Below are 26007 nucleotides of genomic sequence, written 5' to 3'. Positions count from 1 at the left end.
TAAATGATCAAGATTTAATAATAAAACCTTCCCTGGCGCGTGCAATACTGCGTTTGACCTCAAGATGGCGATAAGGCCTGCTGTGCCAAGTCATGCAAGCCAAGTTAATTTGTTTTCATATTAGAGCACTAAAGTCGCCAAATATTACCAGAATATTCTATAAATAATACAAGAATAATTTTGACCTTAGATCGTAATAACTAAACCAGCTATCTAGCTGGTTTTATTAACTTGTGAAGATTTGTCTTTTTTTTTTAATGCAGAATCAGGAAACCAGTTTATCATTACATTATCATGTTTATTCACAGAGGCCGTATGTAGGTCAAATGTGCATCTCGCTGTTACTTTGTTTCTGTATAACACATTTCTTATATCCTCTTATGAGTCTTGATTTTTAATCCAACATTGACCTTTCTGCCATTACACACAGACCACCAGAAAGGTGAGTTTTAGCGGGTAGGCCTATTATAATTTGGGAATTTGTTATAATAGAATGTAACGTTATCTTAATATACGTGTTAAACACCACTCACAAACATATAAAGATTTAAAATAATTTTTAATAGCAAATATTTCATAAAGTTAAAAATTTATTACATTTACATATACTGCAGAATTATATACAAGATGATGTAAATGTTACATATAAAACGAAAATAATACACAAAACATTCAAAGCCCATTCAGCAAGCATACTTCAAGTGTTTTTTCCCCTGTTCTATGTTGACGCAATAATTAACAGAAATCTGTTCAGGTGGAAGCAATTATAATAAAATCATATATACTACATCCATCAGTCATCAAGCACAATCTCAACCCAGTTATTACATTCAGCCAATCTAAATGCTATAAACACTGAATGAGGTGAAATCATATTCTTTCCATGCTAAATCTCAAGTCATAACCCTGAAACTGTAACTACACAGCATTTCATTTTTACAGGAATGACTGCACTACATTAAATAAAAGTCATTCAGTAATCATAAAAGTCCCCTTAAAACACCTGGTTTCCCCTCATAGAGGGGACATGGTAGCCACGTCTCCAGCTGGTCAGTGAAAACATTGACAATCAATATCGAAGCGCATTACCCAGGAAAACAAAACATATCTGACCAATAAGGTCACTGCGAAAACATCTACACCAGTTCTTAACTGGTATTTAAGCCAAAGAAGGTCCACAATCGAAGGCAGAAAGAAAAGTCACAAGGACTCCTGTGCAAGAAAACAAACAATCAAAAAGCTAAGGGTGAGTTCATTGACGTCCAGTAATTAGTTGGTTTTATCAACAGAAAGTGCACTTTGCAAAGGCCGCTCGCCACTGTCGTTCTCAGCATCTCTGGATCGCGATTGGACCTCTTCGTAAGGAGGCGGTGGAGTCTCCGTGCTCTGATTGGCTGCGTCGGTGCAGTGATTCGAATCGGGGCGTATGAGCGATGTCAGCGGACTGTGTTCTGATGCATCCTGGGTCAGCAGGAGTTGAGTGGGTCCACGAAACGGAGGGAGTCGCTGGCCCCAACTGCTGTAGATGGCCTCCTCGTATGTGGGAAGAGACACAGGTAAGCCGTCTACAACGAGGTCCAGCTGATCCGAGGAACGCCTGAAGAGAAAGACACAGGTGAGTTTTGAAGGAAGTAGGTCTCTCATCAAGGGTGCATTCGTTTGCTAAAAAGCCATTGCAAATTGCAATATTTCTTCAAAATATTACCATCTAAAATTAATGTTTTCTATTTTAATATATTTTAGTTTATTAGAAGTCTATGGAAGTTTATTTCTGCCAATAAATAGATTTATTTTTTATCTTGTGACATAATTGTGAGATAAATTTGCAATAAGAATTTGTTTTCCTGCCATGGATTAAAAAAAAAAAAAGAAAGAAGTTAATTTGTTAATTACTTCTTGTAATAATGAGTCTATACCACACAATTTAGACTTTTCATCTCAGAATTTAAACTAAACTGAATTTCTGGGTTTGTTTATGGCGATTGCAATATATAAAGCGAGATATTTCAATCATTCTGATATGCCGTTTTTTTGCGGGAACCATTTTTTCAGGATTATTCGATGATTAGAAGTTTAAAATAACAGCATTTATTTGAAATAGAAATGGTTTGTAACATTGTAAATGATACATTTTTGATCAATTTAATGCGTCCTTGCTGGAATAATAGTACTGATTTAGTACTGACCCCAAACTTTTGAAAAGTTGTGTAATCATTTCAATTGTGTTTTTATGTTTTTTTGGATGGTAACTCCAGTGAAGCGACGTACCGTTGCGTCCTACAGGAGAATAGATGGGATTTGATGACCAAACAGGCCGTTGTGGTGAGAAGGAAGATGGACACTCCAATAGCAGTCGTAGCCACACTTGGGATAGAGTTGACTATGTTTTCTGTAAAAAAAAACAAAAAAACAGACACAAGCCATTTAAAAATATCCGTCGAAGAGCTTGACGCACAAATCAAGGCCGGATGCCAGGTTTTGGAATAAATGATTGAGCGAGGTTTACATCCTTTGATTTCGTATTCTATGACGCGAACCTTTTCCGAAGGCTTTACGTGCATCACAGAAAAAAGTAAAAATTTGCTAACTTCCTGCTCAAGCTGTTGGTTTCCTCTCGTGACATGTTTGAGAACAGACAAGGAAGTGAGTGCACTGAATGAAGCATCACGGTTTTTTCCCCTCCTTAGGTTCGGAGTTTACTTCACTACCGGTCGCCTGGAGCTTATTTAGGTCATTTACTAATGGTTCTGCTTTTGTTACGTCTTCCAACAGAACATTTTCTTCATCCAAAATGCAGAACTATTGGACGTCTGATGCAAGATGGAAATCCTGCATACGCCGCTTCCAGTCTTTTACTTCGAAAGACGGTAAATGGCTGGATTGCAGCGGTTGTGTCTCAAGTGTTCAAAATGCAAACCCATTTTTTTTTTCTTTTCTCTTACCTGAGCGGGGCATGCAGACGGGCACTGCGGGATGCCATTTCCCGTGCTGACACTTTGACCGATGGTGGGGTTTGGGTAGAATATAGCTGGGCTCGCAGAAAAAGCTAATGACGCTCTTTTGAGGGAAACCGCGACAGGGAGAGGGTTCACAGCGGAAACCTCCATGCTCGGATACGAGAGGATGGGAGCAGTTCTTGCCTTCAAATCAGAAAGATAAAACAGAAATGACATAAGATAAGAATTAACTTGTAGTCTTTGTTTTGTGTTGGTGTCAGTTGGTTTTGAAAACCTTTATAGCATTTGACTCCTCTATGATGTTATTTCCTTTAGTTTATTTCTGCATTTTGGTTGTACGAACGGCTAATATTTTGAAAATATTTTTAAAGAAAGTAGTGAAAGCATTTATATTCATGGTTGATATAGCATTATTACATTAATGATAGAGCTGGGTAATGCTTAATTGCATCCAAAGTAAAAGCTTTTCTTTACATAATATATGTATTACACACACACACACACACACACTTTCTTCATTCAGAATGCAGAACTATTGGACGTCTGATGCAAGATAGAAATCCTTGATTGACGAAGCTTCCAGTCTTTCACATCAGTCTATTACTAACAATAGTTCAGAACAAACAAGTGCCTAAACAAAGTTTCCTAGCTGATTATTGCCAAAACAATAATTTTTACAATCTTTAATAGCGGCATAGAGGAAGTTGGCGGTGGGTTATCTGGAAGAGGAAGATGCGGGTTGCTGAAAGGAAATTGTCATACCTGTGGTGAAGCCTGGCAGAGCAGCCAGCATGAGAGCCCCGCAGCTCAGGGCAGTACGCACGCATGACCAGAGAGACAATCGCTGTGCAGACATCAAAACACCTGTCCTGCTGACACACACAAAAAAAAACTGAGCTCAGGAACCTGCAGCCATTCAGTTATCAGCAGTTTCCATTACCGAACAAATCCACAGGTCTGGGTCCTCCACCTATTGCGTCGCAAGCGTCATTCATAGACGCATTTTTAGCGCATCGCGCACGTGACTAAAGGTGTTTTAAAGCATCAACCACACTTTGCAGCAGAGATCCATCAACAGCTGGCTCAAACCACACCCAGCCTGTGACCCTAGAATAACACCACCTGCGCTACCCATAGTGTTGCAGTTTCTCATGCCAAAGGTGGAGTTAAATGGCAGGGCGTGACTTGATAGTGGTCGAAAAATGACTGGCAGCTTTGCCACAAGTGCAGCAAGGTGTACACAAAACATCTCCAGAACCATAAACACTGAACATTTGCTTTGATTTGTGCGATGGTGTAGTCATCTGTGTAACATGCGGGATTGTCCCTCCTTGGCAGCATGACATTTTCACACATAAAGCTTGGCACAAAAAAGACCACAACGTGGGCGGCTTGCTGTCACCTCCTTTACTAAATACATTACTGAGTGTCCACAGTAAGTGCATTTTGCACAAGCATAATGCGAGCTGCATACTTTGTGCGTAATGTATATTTTTATGCACACTGGGCATAGGGAGAATATTGTACAGCCTCTTAAAAATAAAGGTGCTTCACAACGCCATAGAACATTTAACCTTTAACGCTCTGAAGAACCTTTTTGTTTTACAATTAACGAAACAAAATTAATAAAACTTGTTCTTCTATGGCACTGATGTGAAGATCCCTTTAAGCACCTTTATTTTTCAGAGTGTAGGTATATTATGTTCTATGGTCATGACTGCAATCCTATTGATCACAAACACCGATCAAGTGCAAGGCACCTAAACAAATAAAACGCAAAGAAAAAAAATACAGGTCAATTTAGATATAATGAAATATTAAAATACTAACATTAAGGCAGTTTGTTTTGTCTTGTCATACTATAATTTTATTAATTACGCAATTACTGCATGCAATTATTTTAGTAATTCTATTGTTAAAATCTGAAATAAAAACAAATCAAAACCCTATGGCATACGGTAAAAAAAAAATAAAAAAATCATTATCAGTCACAAAAATATCAATACGATTTTCACTACTCCATTGCATTTTTGTATATGATGTAATGACAATAAATATTTGATCTGCAAACAGTCTCAAATTGGTGTAAGAATTGTAGTTGCTAGTAAATTTTTACAAACAATTGCAAAATAAATTATTTTTAACCTTAACTATACAAGTAAAAAAAAAAATTGATGGTATTTTCTTTTCTTGCAAGCGAACGCTCCAATCATTTTTGTTTACAATTTCGAAGTGTATGGAGTTAAAATGTGCAATTGCTGTGCTTCATTAAAACGCATTTCGGTTTAATCTGACATCTAAACAGATGGGAAACATCACTAACATATACGATAAAAAAAAAGTGAACCGATCTTTGATTCTTCTGCTAGTCGTGCCATTCATCTACAACGCCGATTCTGCTCGTCAATGCCCTTCACTATAACCCATGTGTTATTCAATAGCACTATTCACGCGTTTACTGTAGGTTTGTGTAAAGGAAGACAGGTGCACAAAAGCTCTTTTGTTGCATCGTATTGTACGGTAAAGTCTGGTCCAAAACGCAACTCACCTGGCAATGCAGCTCGCGGTGACGTGAGGTTATAAAATCGATGTAGTCCGGTCGCTTTTAGTGCGTTTTCATTTACGAGGGATCCGTCATAGATTTGAGATGACTTAGCACACAACCTGTGCCCCCCGGCTGAATGGGACCTGATTCAACAAGTGCATCTATTCCAGAGCAGCAGCTGTCAGATGACTCACCGCACAGCTGAGTTATCATGCGCAGCTCGAGCTCTGATTGGTCGCCTGCACGCGCCCCGCCCCGCAGCGACGAGAAGGGACCGCCCACATTCGCCCGTCATGTTCTGGAAAGCGAAAGCAATTCGTGGAAAAGCAGTACTGTGGTTTTATTATTTATACAAATACTTTTTAAGACCACACCTAAGGCGCAAACGCTTCCCCATTTGCCTTAAAACCGGAGGAAGAGGCCGAAATCAAACAAAACGGAAGTGATAAAACAATGCGGACGCATCGCCTGTCAGCAAAAAGATGCACTGACGGCTGTTTCAAAAGCTTGCGAGCTGCCTGACTAGACTGCGTTTCTAGGCATCATAGTGGCGCATTCAAACGTTTTTATTATTATTATTATTATTATTATTATTATTAATCGTTCTGATATCATGACTGACGTTGACATGCGTTTATATAAACTCTTAAAGGAATAACGTACTTCATCCAAAAAAATGAAAAGTCTGTCATCATTTGTAACCAGGCTCTTTTGGTCACCATTGACTTTCTACGATGGAACTCAATGGTGACCAAAACAGCCTGATTGCAAACTTTCTTCAAAATAGTTTCCCTTGTGTTCGGTAGAACAAAGTCAAGTCAAGTCAAGTCAACTTTATTGTCAAATATGCTCTATGTACAACATACAGCACAGATGAAATTTCTTCCCTTCTGACCTTGCAAACATGCAGAATAAGAGATAAAAGAATAAAAACTAAAGTATAATAAAATAATGGTAAAGTATCTAAAATATAAATAGTGCAACATTAAATATACAGACATTAAACATACAGACAAGGCACTTGTTGGAATATTAAATTAAATTAAAGTGAGGTAGTGTGTTGAGGTGCAAGATGTGTAGACTCTGAGATTATGAGTTTATGTGGGGGGCGGGATCACAGTCTGAGGTCTGAGGCCTGAGGCAGGGGCCAGAGGTAGAGGTGAGTGAAGGGAGAGTAGGTAGGGAGTCGAGTCTCCTGACTGCCTGGTGGATGAAACTGTCCCTGAGCCTGCTGGTTCTGGCTCGGAGACTCCGCAGTCTCTTCCCCGACGGCAGCAGGTTGAAGAGGCAGTGAGATGGGTGGGTGGGGTCCCCTGCTATCCTGGTGGCTTTGCGGGTGAGACGAGCATTAAAAATGTCCAAGAGAGGGGGGAGAGAGACACCAATGATTTTCTCAGCTGCTCATTGGTGTCTCTCTCCCCTCTCTCTTGGAGATATTTATATAAGTTTGGAAGTACTGGGGGGTGAGTAAATGATGACAGAATGTATTTATTTTTTAATTATCTAATGTTATAACGTAAGGCTGTTGAACCATAACACACATATATATATATATATATATATATATATATATATATATATATATATATATATATATATATAAAATTCACGAAAATTATTTTTTAAAATGTAATTAAAAAAAGAAGATAAAGTTTATTTATATAGATATCATTATTTTACCATAATACATTAGTTCACTGAAAGTACTTTCCCAGTTCACATCATCTATTTATCTATGGACATGTCATCCAAAATGATTCATGATATATTTATGTTCATCTCAAGAGCAAAATCATACAACCACAACTGACTTGAGTGAAATGAAGGAGCCACAAGACGTTGTTTTAAAAACTGTATTTGGAAAAAAAAAAAAAATCAGTTTAAAGTCCATTTTACCACCAGTAAAAATTCACATATTTTAGAGGGAACTCCAACGGCTGTGCATCAAAAATGACAATACTTAGAAATAAAAAGATGTTGAAGATGAGATATATATATATATAAAAGATGATTAGTCTGTCAGTCTAAACGGGTCTGTCAGATATGAGGGAACATCAAGATCATGCACAAAGATCAAGTTTCTTTAAAACTATCTACATGATGAAGAAAAGAACATTTTTTGAAAAATACAGTGCAAGATTAATCAGAAACCTATTAGGCTTAAAATATGTCAACAGCAGAATGTGGGCAATCCATTAGGATTTAATGCAGTGACAATCTGAAACACAGACTAAATGAGAAAAGTGAAAGCCATATTATAATACAATGTACCCTTCCAGAGAGCATTTGCAGTACTGTTTGTGAGCACCACATGAGGAACAAAATTGGAAACAGAACACAGAAAAGCAGATCATTATCTTACCACATGAAAGATCATGCTCTGATCGGCCCTGGGAATGCAATTCAGAAAATAGAGAAGCAGTTTCTGAAAGCTATTCAACACGTTCAGCGGACCAGTCTTTTGAGAAAGTGATGCATTAGGCAATTTTCTCTCATCCATTCACCCCAAATAAGGCTTGTGGTATCCTCTTTATAAACAGCCAATAATCATTAAACATTAGCAGATGAATTTAAATGTGTGGCTGGTCACAAATCAAGTGGCATACTGTGGAGAGTGTGTTCAGTTTCAGTTCTGCATCAAAGATGCATAAAGGCGTTTTTTTTCTGTTTGTATGAATGCTAACCTCATCTGTTGTTTCAGTGCACTGAGGAGGTCAAACAACTATACAATACCTATAAACTTTATCCTGTCAACTGCATTATTTATTCATCTCTGAATATACATTTAAATGTGTGTACATGCTTTCTTCCAATGCCTGATTGTCATTATTTTTGTTTCACCTCCTGAAAAAGTAACAATTCCAGTATGCATAAAAAACAAACAAAAAAAACTTTTACTGGTGGAAAAAACAAACAAACAAATTCTAGTAGTATTTTTATATTAATAACGTCTGTCAATAATGGTCATTAATTTTCTCAAACCTTCACATCTACAATTAGAGTTATGTTTAGGCTCTCAGCAAAAGAAAACAACTTTTAGAAACACATAAGCTACCGTTTCAGTCTAGCATTAATCTCTACAATTCATCTTCAAACGTTTTGTAAATTACCGAATGTAAATGACCTCGATCTTCTCACAAACGTGTATCAACTCTCATTAATGATCAGCTAGTATTCACATTTAGAGTCACTACACGTATCCGATTAATTTTTAAATGGCCTTTTTTTTCATATATTTTTCAGTTTTCCCCATCCACTTTGGTCCTGGATCTTTGTGACTGAGCAAGGAAAGATAAAGTCTTACAAAGGACAGTTAACCCAAAATATAAAATTCTGCCAATATTTACTCACCCTTGTGCCGTGTCAGACCTATATGACTTCTGTGCAACATGATGCCCTTTTTAAAAAGGGCCAAAACAACACTAAGAAGAAAGGACGCTACACAGGTAATGAGGGTTAATAAATGGTAACAGAATTTTCCAATCTGGGTAAACACTCCTTTAAAGTGATGTAGTGTACTCGGACTAATTAGTATTATTAACCTTCAGTATTTCAAACAGTCTTTGGTTGTTCCACTACTCCTCTCTTATTCCTTGAATGTCATGTTGCTCTTATATCAAAACATTGTAGTTTACATGACCAATTACATGACTACTATGGCCTACATTTAAATGTGTGGGATCAATCTCGATCTGTATCTATATGGTCCACCTCCTTTGAATAAGCTCTCAAAGTAGAGCATATGTAACGCTCACCTATACATTCGTATAGTTCAACATCTCTCAGACAAAAATCAACCACAATGAATCCGTCGGAGAAAGGCCACGATACTTCAAAGATGTAAGCTTCTTAGCTGGAGGATTTGGGTGCACATGAAAGGACAGGCTGCCCTACATTGAAAACAACTCGGCCTCTTCAGCTAATGTGGCGTGGCGCCGTGGTGAAAGTTTTGTGAAAAAAAAAACTAACAAAAAAAAAAAAAAAAAAAAAACCACCCTACATCCAACCCTTCCCCCTTTATTATATAAGAAAAAAAAAATGGAACAATGAATCAAAGGAGGAAGTTGCATATTCGAGTGCAGCTTAATCTCAGAACAGTGTTTAAAACAATCACACTGTCACTCAAAATGCAATATGAAAACCAATATAACGCTCTACTTTCATTAAAACAAAATTAAAAACGGTCTGGAAAAAAATGAACAAAAAGTAAAGCCTCCAGTGTTTACCATTGCTTAGTGTTGTAACAGGAGCCTAGAGTTTCATTTTTTAAGTAAAAGGTTTTCTTCAGTAGTTGTTTTCCCTGTTAAAAATGGATTAATGAGTAGTGTGGTCATGGTGCAAAAGATGAAGTGCAGGGGAAAAAAAGCTTGAGGTTTGGAACAAATCCATAAAATTGTTGCTTTACATTGAGGGCAGATTAGAATCTCCTAGTGGTTCATTTTCATAAATGTCTAAACCTCCTTAACTCAGTTCAATCAAAAGCACAATCTTAGAGGTCAGACGTGAAACCACAGAGGACACACGTTCCTGTGTTTCTGAATTAGCCAGAGAGGGAAACCTCTTATAGCAGAACACTGTGAAGGATCTAATCATGTCTATTTCGTGTCACCAAATTTGATGTATTCTAGTGTAATAAAAACAGTGGTAAAAATGTTTGGGGGGAAAAAAACCCTCTTAATGTCCATAGCATCAATGGCCTTTCCTCCTAAAAGTCTTGACCTGTACAATCATTTCAGATGTTTAAACTGTGCAGAGTACGGACTCCATCTTTGCATTTGGGTCTTTGCTTTGAGCTCAGAGGGCCTAAAAGATCCCGCACCGATTTCTCTTCTCATCTCATGCGGTTTTGTCTCATGAGGGGAACAATGCAAGAGGGAGGGCCCGCTTTACTCAGGAAGGGATGCTTTAGCAGCTCTTGAGCTGTGGCCCTCTGGGCAGGATCTCGTACGAGCATCCTGTCCAAAAAACCCTTTAGAAGTGGCGAGACCTGTGGATACAGAAGAACACTGTAAGCGACAATGCCAAAAAAAGTGCTTCACCTGGTCAGTACACACTGGTTTAAACGCTAATCTGTTTCTGCTCACGTGATTAAGCGAAAGAACATGGGTGTACCTTGTGGAGGTTTTTAAGCTTGGGTGGCAAATTGTCCCGGATCATCTTCATGGCCTTGAGCGGTGGCTCGTTGAAATATGGCGGCTCTCCATCCACCATTTCAATGACCATTATGCCAAGTGACCAAATATCCACCTGTAGATAAAGTTTAAAACGTGTGAGCTGCAGTGCTATCAGAAGTAACAACACACGTCATTATGAGGGGATGTGACTGGCCTCTGGTCCGTATGGGAGTCTTGAGATGAGCTCAGGAGCCATCCAATAGGGAGTTCCAACAAGAGACTTCCTGCGCTGCACCTCTTTTGAGACCTGGGCGCAAAAGCCAAAGTCTGACAGCTTCACCTGTAATGAAAACAGAGATGTATACAAATTCGTCACATACACACAAACACAAATCAAGAATTTTCGATTTACTTTGATATGAATATACTTCATTATTCCTCTTAAGGTGTTATAATATACTGCTGGTGTTTTTCCAAAGTGGTTAAAGTAATATTAACAACGGAAGGTCTGTTAAGCTGTATAAAGACAAACCATTAATGCTTCACTAAGATGGCATTTTAATCAAGAAGCGCACGTGAGCATTCCAGTGCACAGCATGATCACTGGCAGTGTGAGCGCTCTTCACAGATCACGTGTACAAGTACAAATGTGAGAGCTCGAAAACAGCTATTTGGTAGTCAGATCATTATCAAAGGGTAGTTTTATCTCACTATTATTTTGGTACCAAAGTACCAGTGCATCCTTGATGCAGTACATTTATTAATGTGCGAATACCTATTTCTCATCAGGCTCTAAAACATTCAGTTAAATGAAGTTACACCTCAAAAGAACACGTAAAAATGATAAAAGGCCTGTTCGCATCACAAATAATTGCTTAATTAGCTTAAGTAAAGCTTGTCAAATTTGCAGTGAGAGCTTGTGCAATACTTGTTCGACTAACTACACAAGAAATCATGCCCTCTGGGATTTTGCATGAGAACACAGCATCAGAAATATGCAAGAGGAAATGAAACATGTAGGTCAAACACACTTAGATAGACAATCCGCCCCTGCCGAGAAACAGCTGAGGGTGGCTGAAACAACTTCCGCCTGTTTCAACCACAGACAAAATGAAATACAGACCCCTTCTAACAAACCACTGTCTATTTCGGCACCATCAAAAAAAGATACGGGCTTGGTATCATTGCAGGAAATTACAAGATTATATATCTGTGAATGCACAGAGAAGCTAATTTTTTTTAACATGTATCTACCAGTGTTTGAGGTCTCTTAAGTCAAGCAAATGATAATTATGTTATAGCGGTTTCAGCATTTGGGCAACAGTTTAATTCTGTTTTGGAACACTGCTGACTTAGTGACACATTCACATCTTCTCACATGAGTGGACAAGTCTGAGAAAACAACAGAACAGATCTGGCAAAAACCTGTTTAAACATCAACACGGAGGCGCTCAAAAAAAAAAAAAAACACAACACAATGGAAGCAAGCAGGCCAGTTTTCTGAGCTCATGATACAAGTCAAAACATGACTTACAAGGCTGCAGACAGTAGGACCAATAAACTAGTTATCATCTGACGTAATTTAAAGAACATTTCTTTTAAGAGCAGTGAGGGACTTACCCTGCCATCATGGGTGAGAAGAATAGAGTCACTCTTAATGTCTCTGTGAATGACTCCCTGGGAGTGAAGGACAGAGAGAGCTTTCAGAACCGACAGACATACGGTGGCAATCTGCTCCTCATTCATCCTGAAAAAGACAAATAAAATAATGGAAATGTTAAACATTGATCATTTTATTAGCCTTTGCTCAAACAGACAGAATGACATGCCAAACAGGACTGTTGTGATACCCTGCCACCTAGTGGTACTGAACTATTAAGGCATAACCAGTGAATGGGCTTTTAAACAATTGAATTTCACATTTTCATCATCTTATTAGTAAATGCATTTTTCACAAAGACAACAGAATTATTTAATTCCTAAAGATGTCCGGTCTTATGCTTCATTTGAGAGTCTTATTCGGTGTGCTAAAGAATTAAATACAGCGTAAATAAAGTCAAATAAAATTGATATATAAAAGAAAAACAAAACTAATACTTAGTAGTCCTTGTAAACAGAATCTGAAAGCACATATGCTTAAGAACATAACCGATAGTAACTGAAAAGCAATTAGTGAGCGGACTTCTAAGAAACACTTGCCTGGTGTGTGTGACTATGTCAGTCAAAGCTCCACCCTCAAGGAACTCCATAACAACCCAGAGTTCATCGCCTACTAAGTAACTGTTGTACATCTCTACCACGTTCTCATGGTGATAGTCCCGCATGATCACCACCTTAGAAACAAGAAACAAAGCCAGCAGTAAGTTTCTATTTAAAAATCTCATTAGGAGCATAAGGAAGTGTGAGGGAAAAAAAATAAAAAAAAATTTTTTAAATCAACCGCAAGTAATAATCTTCACACAGTGCCTTCATGTACAATCTACAATCTGAGTTCCACTGAAGAAGTGTTTTTGCTTTTCTGTCACTGATTGGAATTTCAGCATTAAGCTCCCATGTGCTGCATATCACACACAAACACCTTTCTGAACAGCCAATTATAACACTAATCTCCTGTGGATTGTACCCACCTCATTAAACAGCAATTCTCGTCGCTGCTGTTTTCGCAGATCCATCTTTTTCACAGCCACCAACTTGCCTGTGGTCTTCACAGTAGCAATACAAACGATGCCGGTGGAACCTTCCCCGATCTTGATGTAGTGGTCCAAATACGTGCGTGGGTCTCCAGGGTCAACCACCATCTGCAGGGCAGCACGGAACTGCTCGTGGGAGACTCGCTGCGGCTCCCTCTGAGGTGAGCGTGTCTGCTGAGGCGGTGCAGCCTGGCCTGAAGGTTTTGGTGCAGGAGGCAACTGCTGGCTGTGGGGGGGCTCGGGGCCTAAGGCTGGGTGGGAAGCGTGATGCTGGGGCTCTGCTCTGTGCTGCCCTTGAGTAGTACTTTTACTGCCGCTGTTTACGCTCCGGACTGCCCCAGTAGAGGGGCCGTTGTGGTGGGAAGGGTCATGAGATTTTCCTGGTTTTAAATCCTGCATAAACAAATAAATACATCTTGTATAATAGCTAGAAAAAAAATTCAATAAAAATTCAATTACACCACATGAATGGTGTTTTTTGTGTGTGTGCACGCGTGCATGTATGTGTGTGTGTGTGTGTGTAAATAAAAAAATAAAATAAAATTACAATACTACAATACTTTAATAATATTAAATTTAATATTTAAAAAATAAAATAAAAAATAACAGTTTTGTAGAAACAAGGTAGTATTTTCGTTTGATTTCTGTGTACCTGACCGCTGGGGCTCCTCCCAGAGTCACTTTCTGCTCGAGGGTATGTGTTGAAAGGTCGTCCGGTCTGCTGTGCGTTTTTTATCACTCCTTCTGTAACAGGTAGGTTAGGGGTGCGGATATTTGGCCCAGACAGTGGTCTCTTCTCACGGGGTGACTGAGGGCTGCTGTCCCTTCCAGTGTAGCTAGATTTGGGCCTCTTATCATTGGCCCCCTCTCGCCTCACCACCTGATCATGATAATCACGAGGCTCTCGGTCTCGTTCTCTGGGCTGGGGCTGTGGGGCTGTGCCTCCTGTCCAGTCAGGCTCTTTGTGTCTGCTGGGCTCCTGACCACGAGGCTGCTGGTGAGGTCGGCCATCCTCTCTGGATGAACGGGATGGGCGCTGAGATTGTCTGGGATCAGAACCTGGATGCTCCTGATGCGGTTTCTCCCTACAAAGATTAAATATTGTCAGTACTCCAATTTTAGTCTTTGGATACAAAATTTTATTTTGGAACAAGACGTCAGTTGTGCACCTCTCTTTGCTGTCTCCGTATCGATCATGGTGTCTGTATTGAGGGTGTTCCCCATTCTCATGGCCCCCTCCTGATGATCCAGAGTCTCGCCGGGGTTGAAGTGGTGGGCTTCCTCTCCGGAGGGAGTTTGAGCGGATCACCGACATGGTCTCAAACTCATCCAGAAGCCATGTGAGAGAGCCATCATCACCGATCTTACGACCCCGTACAATGGCCTGGGCAACACAAATGGGTAATGAAGCAAAGACCATAAAGGCAAAAGACAATAAAATCCCTGCAAGTCATCCAAAATTATCATACAAAACAAAAGATTTAGAGCAAACAATCATGCTGACCTTGCGTGGCTCTACAGTAGTGATGACAGTGGCATCGATGAAAGGTTTGGGCCTCTTGGCTGTGTCCTCAATGAGGCTCTGCCATTGGCGAGGAAGCCCCACAAACTTCTGCTCCTGCTCATCAAAATCAGTGTGAACGCGATGCTCAAAGTTCGAGGGGGCCGAGATCTGGATGCGTGACTTCTTCTTCTTGCTGAACATGGCTGCAGCAAAGCATCAGACCTAGAAACAAAGACAAATACAATTACTGACTGGAGTAAAATTTAAGCTTTGCCATCACAGGAATCACATTGTGCAAACAACAGTTTTAAAAAAAAGAGTTTACATATTACATTACCAATTAACTAATGACACCTTTGTATGAAGTGACATTTTAGATCAATATTAGCTTTAAATAGCATAATGGTTTCACACCTCACAAGCACAGACAAAGAAATAGCAATTATCAAATTCACATCTTCACATCAAAGTCAAGTCTTATTGTCGAATGAAAATTTGAGATCCCAATTAACGTTGTTCATTCACAAAACAAGGAAGAAGCACAAAGGTGGCTGCTGGATTTAAAATGTCAGCTCTTTTTTACTTTACTTTTGAGCATAAACTCTTTATGCAGTACAAAAAGATGTCCAGCTTTATATACACACTTTCCTTTTTCTCTGCTTTTACCCTGCCCATTTTCTCCATGGGTATCAGAGACACTCCCAGAAGCCAAATACTGGACTCTGATATGTGTGGGCCGAAACCCCCTCCCACACCTGACAAGCCGAGCCTGGGAAAACTCAGCTGCTTCCTGGGACGACGCAACAGCAAGAGGTATTTTTCAAAAGTGTGGAATCATTTGAAGTGTAACCTGATCTTTTGTAAAGATGTCGGCTCGGGCACAAGGTCACATCTTCAGTGATCTTAGAACCAGTGTAAAGTGCTGATTTCCAACACTTGGTGTAATGAAAATAATGAAGCACTCCAAAGCTGTAGAACTGGAAAATATTCAAACTAGTTTCCGGAAAGAGATACGCATTGGCTGCACAAGCAGTGCAAAGGAAATATTCACAACACAGTGATCCACTGTCCTAAATCATAATAGACAGTTTGATGAGCAAGCACTTGCACAAACTAAGACTGCGATAAATGAGCAATGTTAAAGGTGTCACAGCTCACTTGACCTAGCAACTTACTATGCACCAGTTACCCTTGAGTTAAGGGTAAAATGTACCCTTGAGCAAGATCAGTAACTGAATGCTGATAGAAAGGAGTGAACAAAAATAATTCAGTTTAAGTAAAAACTTTGCCCCAGGAATAACATTAGTTCATAACATGAATACATTATCAGATTTGTGATTGCATGGATGATACTATTAAATGGTAATTCTTAGTTCTGGCTATCAGGTTTAAAATATGCATTCATGATGTTTTAAAAACCATTAGGCAGAAAAATTGCAACAGCGTTTTCACAATTTAAAATAACTATATTCATTTTGAATACATTTAAAATGTAATTTATTCCTGTGATTCAAATCTACATTTTCAAAAGCTGTTGCTAAAGTAATCAAATAATTTATTTTTATTTCTCTCCCACTCAAACGTTGCAGCACCCAAAGATGAGCCGGCAAATATAAATGGCCAGCACCATTTTTAATACAGCTTAACTTTACATGTTAGAAAGAGTAAACTCAAGCTGTTAACTTGCACCTGTGGGATTGTTTATTTGGAACAGGTGAAGATGAACTATGAGTGATAGCAACAGGTGCCGAGATCTACAGATATACAGCTGCTTCACACACATACTGAAAGACAAATGCAATTCTGTATTTGTAAGTCGCTGTGTCTTCTCTTACAACCGGTGTAAATGAATCACCTTCCCATGAACACTTCCAGTTCTATGTCCATTGGTGTCATCAGTCCACAAAAGCTTTAAAACGTTCACAAAAGAGAGCTAAAAAACTAATCAATCAGGCTTTGTGCATGACATTAAGAAGTGCAAAGCAGTTGAACTCGAACAGTCAAACACTTCCTAGTTGAGTCTGGCATTCCAGCCACATACCATTATGCACTGCTGAACAGTGAGAAAGACGTCTCTGTGGTCAACGCTGCTGAGATGGGCCCTGGCCAGGAAGATTGTCTCAACGGATTGGCTTTTAATGGGATACTGACCGCTCAAAACAGCCCAAAATGCTTAGTGAAACTATTCAAGTCGATTGCTATTTTTTGGTAAAAGTATGTACTTGTAACTAGCAGAAACAGGCCTGCAGTGTTTGTTTTTACAAGTCCAGTAGAGAGCACTGCAAATACAGCTTGACCTTGGAACCAGTAACACTGTCATTAGAGGTCTTCTTATCAGACCAAGCTAGTGTTTACAGAGTCTGCCGATTCTGTCTACTGAAGTACCGTGATTAAAACAAGAGAAAAACAATGCAATTTTGCTTCTTTAAGACAAATTTTCCCACTCAACCGAGTTTCACAACTACATAACTAGTGGTCTTAAAGAAGGTAACAATTCTCACTCTGAATAGACTTGGATCTTTTATTGTCTCATGTTATTCATTAGAAACAAAACACTGAGTCTTCTTTTGAATATTCCAGGTAATGCATGAATAATGCAACAAAAACAACAGGGCTTTTTTTGTTGGCCAACAACCGTTATTTGTTACTCGTTCATTGTGCAACAATAAAAGCAGCAGCCAATGTGAACACCAATGTGATAACATCCCACAATGCTTTGCATGTGCCACATACACAAAGTCTTTATGTGCACTTGACAGCAGGTCCGAGCTTGATAGAGGGAACAGATTGCACATCATCTCACCAAAGACAACAGTACAGTGTTCAGTACAAGGACTTACCAAACACACAGGCAAGTTCAACAGTGGCATCACTCTGCAGCTGATGGGCAATTAGGTAATGCACTACTGAACAACTTACATTGAGGATTCAACAATAAACGACAGTCTTGACTTAGTTACAGTATCCTCAAGCATCTTGTTCATGGTGAACCACAAGCAACAATTAACATTGAATTTTTTTTTTTTTAAACATTATGGATAATACGGTTGCTTTCCTACAAGGCAAAAGTGATCGCTCATGACAATACTTTGACTTAAATCTGATTTTTTTTGTGTGTTATGTAATTTAAAAAGCAACATTAAGCAAAATTAAGTGAAAAACTGCAAACATACCATAAGCATAGTGCACCATCAAATACTACATGTTTGCTCAAAAACAAAGCACTAACTGAATTAATAGTGACATATTTAAACAATGCCTTTGAAACACAAAGTCAGACGCCAGGCTAAAGTAAGCAGAAGCACGGGAGATTGGACATTATGAGTGACCCTGTCCAACACTGAAGTATTTAAGGAATGTTTGGAGTGCCCGGTACAGACTGCACCCCTGTCTGAATCTCCCATCACACCTCCTCGAAGCGCACACATATTCTGACAATCCTACAGCTGCTGGAAGTGCATGCACAAAGAAAGTGAAACTACAACCAACGAGGAACACGTACGAGAAAAACTAAATGACAAATCCATCACCAACAGAGTTACTTGTCTTGTCACTCTTTATAGTAGTTCATCAACACAAAGATGAAAAGGCAGCATTCCAATATTTCAGGGATAAGCTAAAAGTGGCATCTGCTCAAAGCTACTCTCAACTATTAGCCAAGAAAGAGCACAACTAATCCTATAAAATCCTATCGATGCAATCAAAACTTTTGCTGAAAAACCTGTTGTACAAATTCTACTACATGCCTTCTGTAATCTAATAGTTGCTAGTTTCAGGTCTTAGTTCTCCATCTTTTGCTGTGAAATCTTTAATGATGTTTCCAAAGTACATACAAACCTTTATGTTGTTAGTTATATCACAAGATGAACACTTACTGGACTGAAGCGGCTCTGGTTTACTTGATCACCCATACATAATTTTGTAGAAAAATCCAAATGTAAGTATTAAATATGGTACATTCTACTTCTGACGTACATTTACCTCTCATCATCGCCGTACTGCATTGCTTTAAACGTTTTGTCCACATAATAAAAACTTCAGAGCTTTGATAACCATACTAAGACACATTTTTGGGAAATATAGATATATAGACAACTGATATGTGCGTGCATTTTATATAAAATATCTATTTAATCCATATTAGTACTGTCAACTGCACCAATACATTTCTCATTTTTGTTCTCTGAATAAAACATATCCCCCCCCCTCCTTGCATCACATATGCTACAAAACAAATCAACTTTTTTTAAACTGTCACGCTTTAGTTGAGGTCAAACAAGCTGACCAACCCTGAATATGCTGATAAATGATTATACAATTGCTTTACACCACTAGCTACTCTCAGATGAGGTTAACGATGACTCTCACACACCATAAATACATTGAATCAACCAGAATTGACACTACAGGTGCAATCATATCGCCCAACTATCGATACTAGACACGACTAATATACATAGATAACAAACGTCCACGTTACACAGATAAAGCTAATGTGACCTAAAATACCTTGCTTATGGACAGTATCTGCATCACAACGTGTTATAGGTCCCGTTAAAAAAAAACAAAACAAAAAAAAACAGTCCCACATTTTGAGGATTTAACAAGCTCGAAAAGAACAGCGAGTCTAATTTACTTGAGTTACTTATTTTGGTGTGTTATGTCACCGGCTGTAACGCATGAACACTTAAGACAAACTTTTATGTAGTTTTGGGCGCATTCTAACACTGAATTTCAACCTTTCGTGACAGATGTACAAGAGCACCTCATATCTATCCTTGATCTGAGTCCGAGTGTAAAAAGGAGATGTAATAAAGGTACTATTTGCGAACTAGTATAAATCATTCTCGTCGAAACCTGAAACCACAGGTACACTTAAATGATATTTAAAACACAGCAACTTCATAGTTAGTATCTTTCATGACTTAAATTAATGTTTTGACACTAAGCTACTTAGCTAGCAGTGAAGAATTAGCTAAATTAGCACGACGAACAAACTCACCGAAACTACAGGCTGAGACAAAAACAACCTGCGCTGGCACACAAACAACTCGCGTTTGTGATACAAATCGCGTTAAAGACGCCCTACCTGTAGTGAGAAGTGTGTCCGCGGAGAAATAAACTTCATAGAGTCGGTGAAGTTTCTTGTGTGTAAAGTTAGCTTAAGCTGGCTAAGTGCGCGTATATCAGTCACAGAAACCTCACGAGCGCGCTGCTCGTGCTCTCTGCGCCATATTCACGATCAGCCTTCATCCGGGAACTGACCGTCGCGCGCTGCCCCACACCGCATCCTCACGAATGTGTGCATCATGAATTATACAGTACGCAATTTATTATACATCGCTGTAATCACGTAACAAAAATCATTTAGGTAGATAAAATTAAATATTTCAATAACATAAGCATAATAATAACTAGCATATCGCAATATTTTACCCAAATTTGCATCCCTATGTGTGGGTAATTATTTAAAAACAAAAAGTCTTATAAGGTATAATTGTAAATAACCACGTGTAATAATTATAAAATTAATAAAGTATTAAAAAAAGTATTTAAAGTGACTAAAAGTGCATAATGCAAGGAATACAATAATTAAATATTATATATGAAATCTTGGCATTATCATAATCATCATCATCATCATCATCATTTAGCAACAATATTAGTACCTAAGTGTGCTGAAAAAACACACCAATCATGACACTTCAGATATATATACACATACACAAACACATGCATGCACACGCACACGCGCACACACACACACACACACACACACACACACACACAGGCATTGAAGAAGAAATTATTTCCTGCAGGCCCATTATAATACATTACATAGTCACATTATATCACATTATATAGTCACTCAAGACATCCAAGTGCTACAGATGGTCTTCAGCTGTTTCGAAGAATAACTGCATGACAACTGTTTATTCCTTCCAGTAAAAGAGTACATTTATGTGGAAAAAGCTTATATCGAAGATAAAACAATTAGTCTTTGTTACAAACGTTAAAGGTCAGTCAGTCAAATATAACGACGGAGGGACAATCTATAATCAATGCAGTCATTGAGGTAAGTGTTGCCAAAGCACTTTCATGGGAGCTGCAACCAGCTGAGGTCATCAGATCTGTGAAAGCAGAACAAAATCCTCTAGTATATACCCCAAACAGGCTTGACACTCTTGAAACGCATGCAAATAAATTCCACAATAGCTTTTGAATTCATAGTTCTGGATTATGGACAGTGTTGAAGTTTGTAATGTATTGATACTCACTGTGCCTGAGTCTTAGTGATCCTCTTCCCCATCAGTAACATTTCTGCCAACCTTGCGACAGCAGGGTCAAAGTTCAAGCTGGCAGCTGCAACAACTTCTTCATCTCTGGATTATAATATAAACAGCGATGAATGAAGAGCGCTCCTAATTTCAAGATATAAAGCATTCGATGGACATTCATGAGCTCACTTGATATAAAAAGCCAAGAATTTTCTTTCCTCTGTGCTTCCTTTGAAAACAATGTCAGTGTATCCTTCTCCATATCCTAGAAGGATTAAAACAGATCAAGTTAAAATGGATTTATTAAAATATTATATTTGCTCAGAGAAGGGATATTTATCTTGGAATGATCACCTGTATATCGGATACTTTTTCCCAACAGCATGGTCCAGAAGTATGGCACAGTATTTATTGCAACCTGTTGATTCAGCATGCTTAAGCCTGCAATTCTTCCTGTGGAGGACCACAACCACATATTTTACACATTACCACATGCTCTACAGGAACAATGAACTATGGGAAATGAAAAAGTACAGATCGATTTAATGTGTCCTTGTTTAATACATGTATTGAGAGTATAATAGATTTTAATCGATTTTATATTTTAATAAAAAAGACCCCAAACGCTAGTTTTTTGAACATTTATATTCTGATTATTTTATCATGTGGTACCGTGAGCCTGCGCCAACTGCCAGTGTCCAATATTGACTCTCTTATGGCCAACCAAAGGAAGTGGAAAGGACACCACATCTCCAGCAGCAAAGACATCAGGAATGTTGGTTTTCATGAACTGCAAAACACAGCTAATGTAAAAACTGCTATATTTTATAAGCGTTTGCTCCACGTTATATGCAGGCTGTTACCTTGTCAACAACAACAGCATTGCGTGCATCGATTTCCAGAGATGTTTCCTTAAGGAAATGAGAGTTGGGGATGACACCTTTGAAAGAAATATAAATATAATTGTTAGAAATTAATGTCTTTGTTTCAGTGACAACAATAAAACCGCTATGGCAGAATAGGTTTGTACATACCAATGCCAACAATCACGATATCTGCTGGAAGAACTTCACCATTTTTCAGAACCACTTCCTTAACCTAAACAATTGTGTTAGATATGTCGTTTATGACGCACTGATATCAGCTCTACGATTGCTTAGTAATGCGGTGCTTTTTTACCTTTCCGTTTTCACCACGGATTTCAGCCACACCATTACTTGTATAGAACTTCACGTTTTTCTCTTCCAACATCTGTAACAAGGATTCAATTACTCGCGGTGTACAGCAGCAAACCAAAAACTTGTAAAATATCACTTGCTGACCTCCATTGTCATTTTTCCGATATCTGGACCCAGTGAAGACTGAAAAGGAAACCTGCTGCTGCCAATAACAGTGACGCTGGCTGACTTATCAGACAGATAAGCTGCTACTTCCATTCCTGGTAATCGATAATTGCATGTAATAATCAGCAATAGTCTTCATAAATGAATACTTCTTTCCAGTTGTTTTCTATATACCTATGAATGAAGTTCCAACAATAACAGCCTTGTTTCCGGAACTCATTTGATAAATTTCTGTGGAGTCCTTATAGCTTTCCAGCAATTTCACATTTTCAAGTTCAGCACCAGGGCACTGCAGAGGTCTGGCCCTAAAAACAAAAAGTACATAACTCATATGTTCATATGTCTATCACTATATATGGTGCTATGCTATTTTATGCAATGTTTACGTAAAAACAAACTATGATCTAACCTGCCACCCGTAGAAATCAGGAGCTGGTCATAGTGTTGGATAGTGCCATCAGTGAAAGTCAGAGTTTTAGCCCCGGTATCAACAGATTTTACCTTTAAAGGGACAAATTATTGTTAATGCAGGTGATCCCAGAAATGATCCCAGGAAAAAAAGAAAAACTCACCTCTTTTTTAGTCCACACATCAATTCCATGCTCCTGAAGGAATTCATTCTGTCGTAGCACAACCTTTTCGATTTCAATGTTCATTGCCTAGAGGGTCCACGAACATGCCGCAGTTTTATTAATAGCAAACTACACTGGTTTGTAATTTTGATAAGACAATAGGCAGCCATTAAAATAATAATATAATCTAGTTTTGTTTCATACGGTCCATGGATACCAACCTTGCTAAGCTTGGTCTTATCCAGAGGAAGCTGCTCATCTTTGGTAACCATTATAATTCTCCCTTCATAACCATTCTGACGAAGAGTTTCTGCACACTGCAGTGAAGCTGGACCTGTAAAACTCAAAAGTGTTGCATTTCTTACCATGACACACTAACTAGAGGCCTACAGAGGTATTCAGGCCATGGTGGATAGACTTGTAGAATTTAATTTAATACGCTTAAATATTGAAAGGACGATTAAACATTTAGCCGAACTTCAGCTCAACTTGTTTTAAACGAACTTCATGTTGCATTTTGTTAAACATTTTTATGAATTTGCTGACCCCATGCAGTACACAACAAAACCTCTAGAGGGTGATAGACAACCAAAGATGAGGTGAAAGGTATTCTTGCATGAAATAAGCATTTAATATATAATGATTTGATAATGCATTGATTCCTCACCTCCTCCAATCAGAACAACCGTGTGACTGACTCCAGGCACTCTGCTGCTCATTTTCTTAACACGCTTCTTTAGTTTCTAAGAAGCAATCAAATAAATAAAATAATAATAAATAAATGTAACTAATCTTGTAAATGAAATAAATTAAAAATAGTATCAAACTAACCTTTTTATCAGTGGTCACGTAAACTTGACCACCCTCAACTTTGACCTTAACAGAAAAGGACAAATAGATAAAAAGTTTCTTTCAAAATGCATGGGATATTATATGAAATATAATAGCAATTGTAATATTTTTGCTTCCCCAAAGAACCTTTTAGTAACCTTTTTTTCTTAGTGTGAAGAATAATTGTAATAATTCAAAGAACCTTTTTGTACAGTTTTTCTCGTCTGTTTAAGTTCTTTATGGATCCATCAATATCAACAAAAAACCTTAATTTTTGTAAAAGTGTATTCAGTCCTGTAGTATTTAATCATACTTTGTATTTAGGCAGACAGTCCAGTCCAGGAAATTCTTCAATATCTCCAGTTTTAGTACTGAAACACGCCCCATGAAATGGGCAACGGACTCGATCTCCAACCAATGCACCTGCAAGCATGGCACTATTTTTATTATTGTTAGAAACACAATGCTACTGCAGACTTAAACAAATCTAAGGCAATGCAACCTGATAGTTCACAAGAATGACAAAGACTCAGAATGATGAATCGAAGAAACAAAACACGCTTTCATTGTGCAGTGCTAAGTAAACACAGAGCAGGGTTATTTATTGTACTGTTTGCGACAGAATGAGCGATTATGTGACTGCACCCTACCTTTGATAAGTGGGGCCCCGTAATGAGTGCACAGACCCCCCACGGCAGTAAATTCTCCATTATTACGCACCAGCAGGATTTTATTCTGGTCCACCACAACCTCTTTCATTCTGTATTACAAAAACAAGCGGCACGGTGCCATATGAAATAAACAAAAATATACTTATTTTATTAATTACACACATATATATATATATAAAAAAATCACAAGCATACAAGTTCTAGCAAAACAAAAACACTCACTGTCCATCCTGCAAATCTGACTCTAAACACACCATCTCCGTGACCCCATCACGCTGCTCGGTTTCCATTGTTTGTTTATCCGCTGTTTAAGAAATACACCAGCTAATAATGAGAATAAAAGTTGTCACAGTCCAACAGGTGCGTTTTAAACATCAATATGTGCACTACCTTTATACAGCAAGGCACGCCGGTCAGTCAAGTTCTACCGCTGTTTGCCTTCAAGAGTGGAAGTGGAGTTGAAGAGCACAGTGTTGTCCGCTCGTCTGTAAAACAATATGCGCGCTAGGGATTACTGCGCGCGGCGTCATCGCAACGCTGTCACACTAGAGATTGTATATGAGAAGTAGCAATACACTTATACATTTTTTATAAGGAAGCTTCCAATTGCTTCGCAGAATACTGAAACGGCACGCGCAGAGTCGAAATGACATTTAACAAAAGACAGCGCGGTGCATATATCTGTACGACAGGGCGATGCTGCTGGACGTCCTTGCTTACTTTATCATTTTCCACGTTTCTTACCTGCGAAGGCGCTATTCTCAAGTTCGCTAACTGTTACCTGTCTGTTTCTCTGCAGCGGTGTATTCAGGATAAACTAGTCAAATCGCTGACACCTCACCGTGACACAGCAGCGGCGAGGCCGCGAGCCAATCAGCGCACGCGGCGGTGACATTAAACGCGCGAGTGATTCCAGTAATGAGCCGCTTCTCTGATCTGACTTCTGTTTTCCGATTTTGGCGTGCATTATAGACAATATCTGCGTTATTATCGAATCAAGTCAGTATGTGTAGATTGCTATAATTTTTAAAAAATGCTATTAAGCGAGAGATGGGCTCAGAAGGCGTTGCTTAGTTTTTTAAGTAGGCAAAGTGGCCCTGAAAAGAAAAGTAAGCTGTGTAAAGTTTCTTTTATTTAAAACGAATTGCAAACGTTTATGCAAAGCGTAAATATGAAATATAATCTACAAGCCATAACATATACCTGTTCACTCAATAAGAAGTGTTTTGAGGGCTTTGCTAAATTAGAGATCTTTAATAATCATTCGCTTTGTTTGCGTGTCCAAACCAGACAGACATTTGCTAAGCACACAATTTTGATTGTCATGGACTTCCACTGAAGTGAGAGGAAAGGATACATCCATAATGTGCAAATGCAAACATGTCTTACATGAAGAGAATCACAAGATGTCGCTCTACGCCACTGTGAACCTCTTCTACTGGATCCAAACCTGAACACATGCATCACATGCGAATTATAATATCCGCCGCGCACCTCCTCTC

The 26007-nt window shown here is 38.6% G+C and overlaps 3 protein-coding genes across 8 annotated transcripts; all 3 read right to left on the bottom strand.

Annotated features, from left to right (window-relative positions):
* Nucleotides 1-540: 540 nt before the first annotated feature.
* Nucleotides 541-5689, bottom strand: zgc:152863 (uncharacterized protein LOC562658 homolog). 2 transcript variants are annotated; one of them, XM_043259951.1, is made up of 5 exons: nucleotides 5506-5689; nucleotides 3720-3829; nucleotides 2943-3140; nucleotides 2269-2389; nucleotides 541-1597 (listed from the first exon to the last, which is right to left on the bottom strand). In XM_043259951.1, the coding sequence occupies exons 2-5, from the start codon at nucleotides 3811-3813 to the stop codon at nucleotides 1270-1272; spliced, it is 741 nt and encodes a 246-aa protein (XP_043115886.1). In that variant the 5' UTR covers nucleotides 3814-3829; nucleotides 5506-5689; the 3' UTR covers nucleotides 541-1269. The 2 variants fall into 2 exon arrangements, with proteins under 2 accessions (XP_043115886.1, XP_043115885.1); XM_043259950.1 differs by having other exon boundaries at nucleotides 3720-3826; nucleotides 5506-5688.
* A 1655-nt stretch (nucleotides 5690-7344) lies between these two features.
* pak4 (p21 protein (Cdc42/Rac)-activated kinase 4) lies at nucleotides 7345-20080 on the bottom strand. The gene is made up of 10 exons (XM_043259197.1): nucleotides 19900-20080; nucleotides 14811-15032; nucleotides 14476-14690; nucleotides 13959-14391; nucleotides 13244-13699; nucleotides 12816-12949; nucleotides 12237-12363; nucleotides 10831-10956; nucleotides 10615-10749; nucleotides 7345-10489 (listed from the first exon to the last, which is right to left on the bottom strand). The coding sequence occupies exons 2-10, from the start codon at nucleotides 15009-15011 to the stop codon at nucleotides 10334-10336; spliced, it is 1983 nt and encodes a 660-aa protein (XP_043115132.1). The 5' UTR covers nucleotides 15012-15032; nucleotides 19900-20080; the 3' UTR covers nucleotides 7345-10333.
* A 645-nt stretch (nucleotides 20081-20725) lies between these two features.
* On the bottom strand, nucleotides 20726-25336 carry aifm4 (apoptosis inducing factor mitochondria associated 4). 5 transcript variants are annotated; one of them, XM_043258345.1, is made up of 20 exons: nucleotides 25287-25336; nucleotides 24896-24990; nucleotides 24728-24809; nucleotides 24485-24594; nucleotides 24148-24257; nucleotides 23835-23879; nucleotides 23671-23746; nucleotides 23225-23337; nucleotides 23004-23090; nucleotides 22841-22932; nucleotides 22606-22736; nucleotides 22411-22526; nucleotides 22268-22339; nucleotides 22123-22186; nucleotides 21952-22028; nucleotides 21761-21878; nucleotides 21443-21541; nucleotides 21278-21353; nucleotides 21089-21193; nucleotides 20726-20941 (listed from the first exon to the last, which is right to left on the bottom strand). In XM_043258345.1, exons 3-20 carry the CDS (start codon nucleotides 24793-24795, stop codon nucleotides 20908-20910), a joined length of 1593 nt encoding a protein of 530 aa, XP_043114280.1. In that variant the 5' UTR covers nucleotides 24796-24809; nucleotides 24896-24990; nucleotides 25287-25336; the 3' UTR covers nucleotides 20726-20907. The 5 variants fall into 5 exon arrangements, with proteins under 5 accessions (XP_043114280.1, XP_043114278.1, XP_043114281.1 ...); XM_043258343.1 differs by having other exon boundaries at nucleotides 25250-25332; XM_043258346.1 differs by having other exon boundaries at nucleotides 24728-24829; nucleotides 25089-25322.
* Between the last annotated feature and the right edge of the window lie 671 nt (nucleotides 25337-26007).

This window comes from Puntigrus tetrazona, chromosome 15, assembly GCF_018831695.1.
Source record: "Puntigrus tetrazona isolate hp1 chromosome 15, ASM1883169v1, whole genome shotgun sequence".
Taxonomy (NCBI): domain Eukaryota; kingdom Metazoa; phylum Chordata; class Actinopteri; order Cypriniformes; family Cyprinidae; genus Puntigrus; species Puntigrus tetrazona.
Note: the sequence above shows the minus strand (reverse complement) of the source record. Positions and strands in the feature narration are given on the sequence as shown.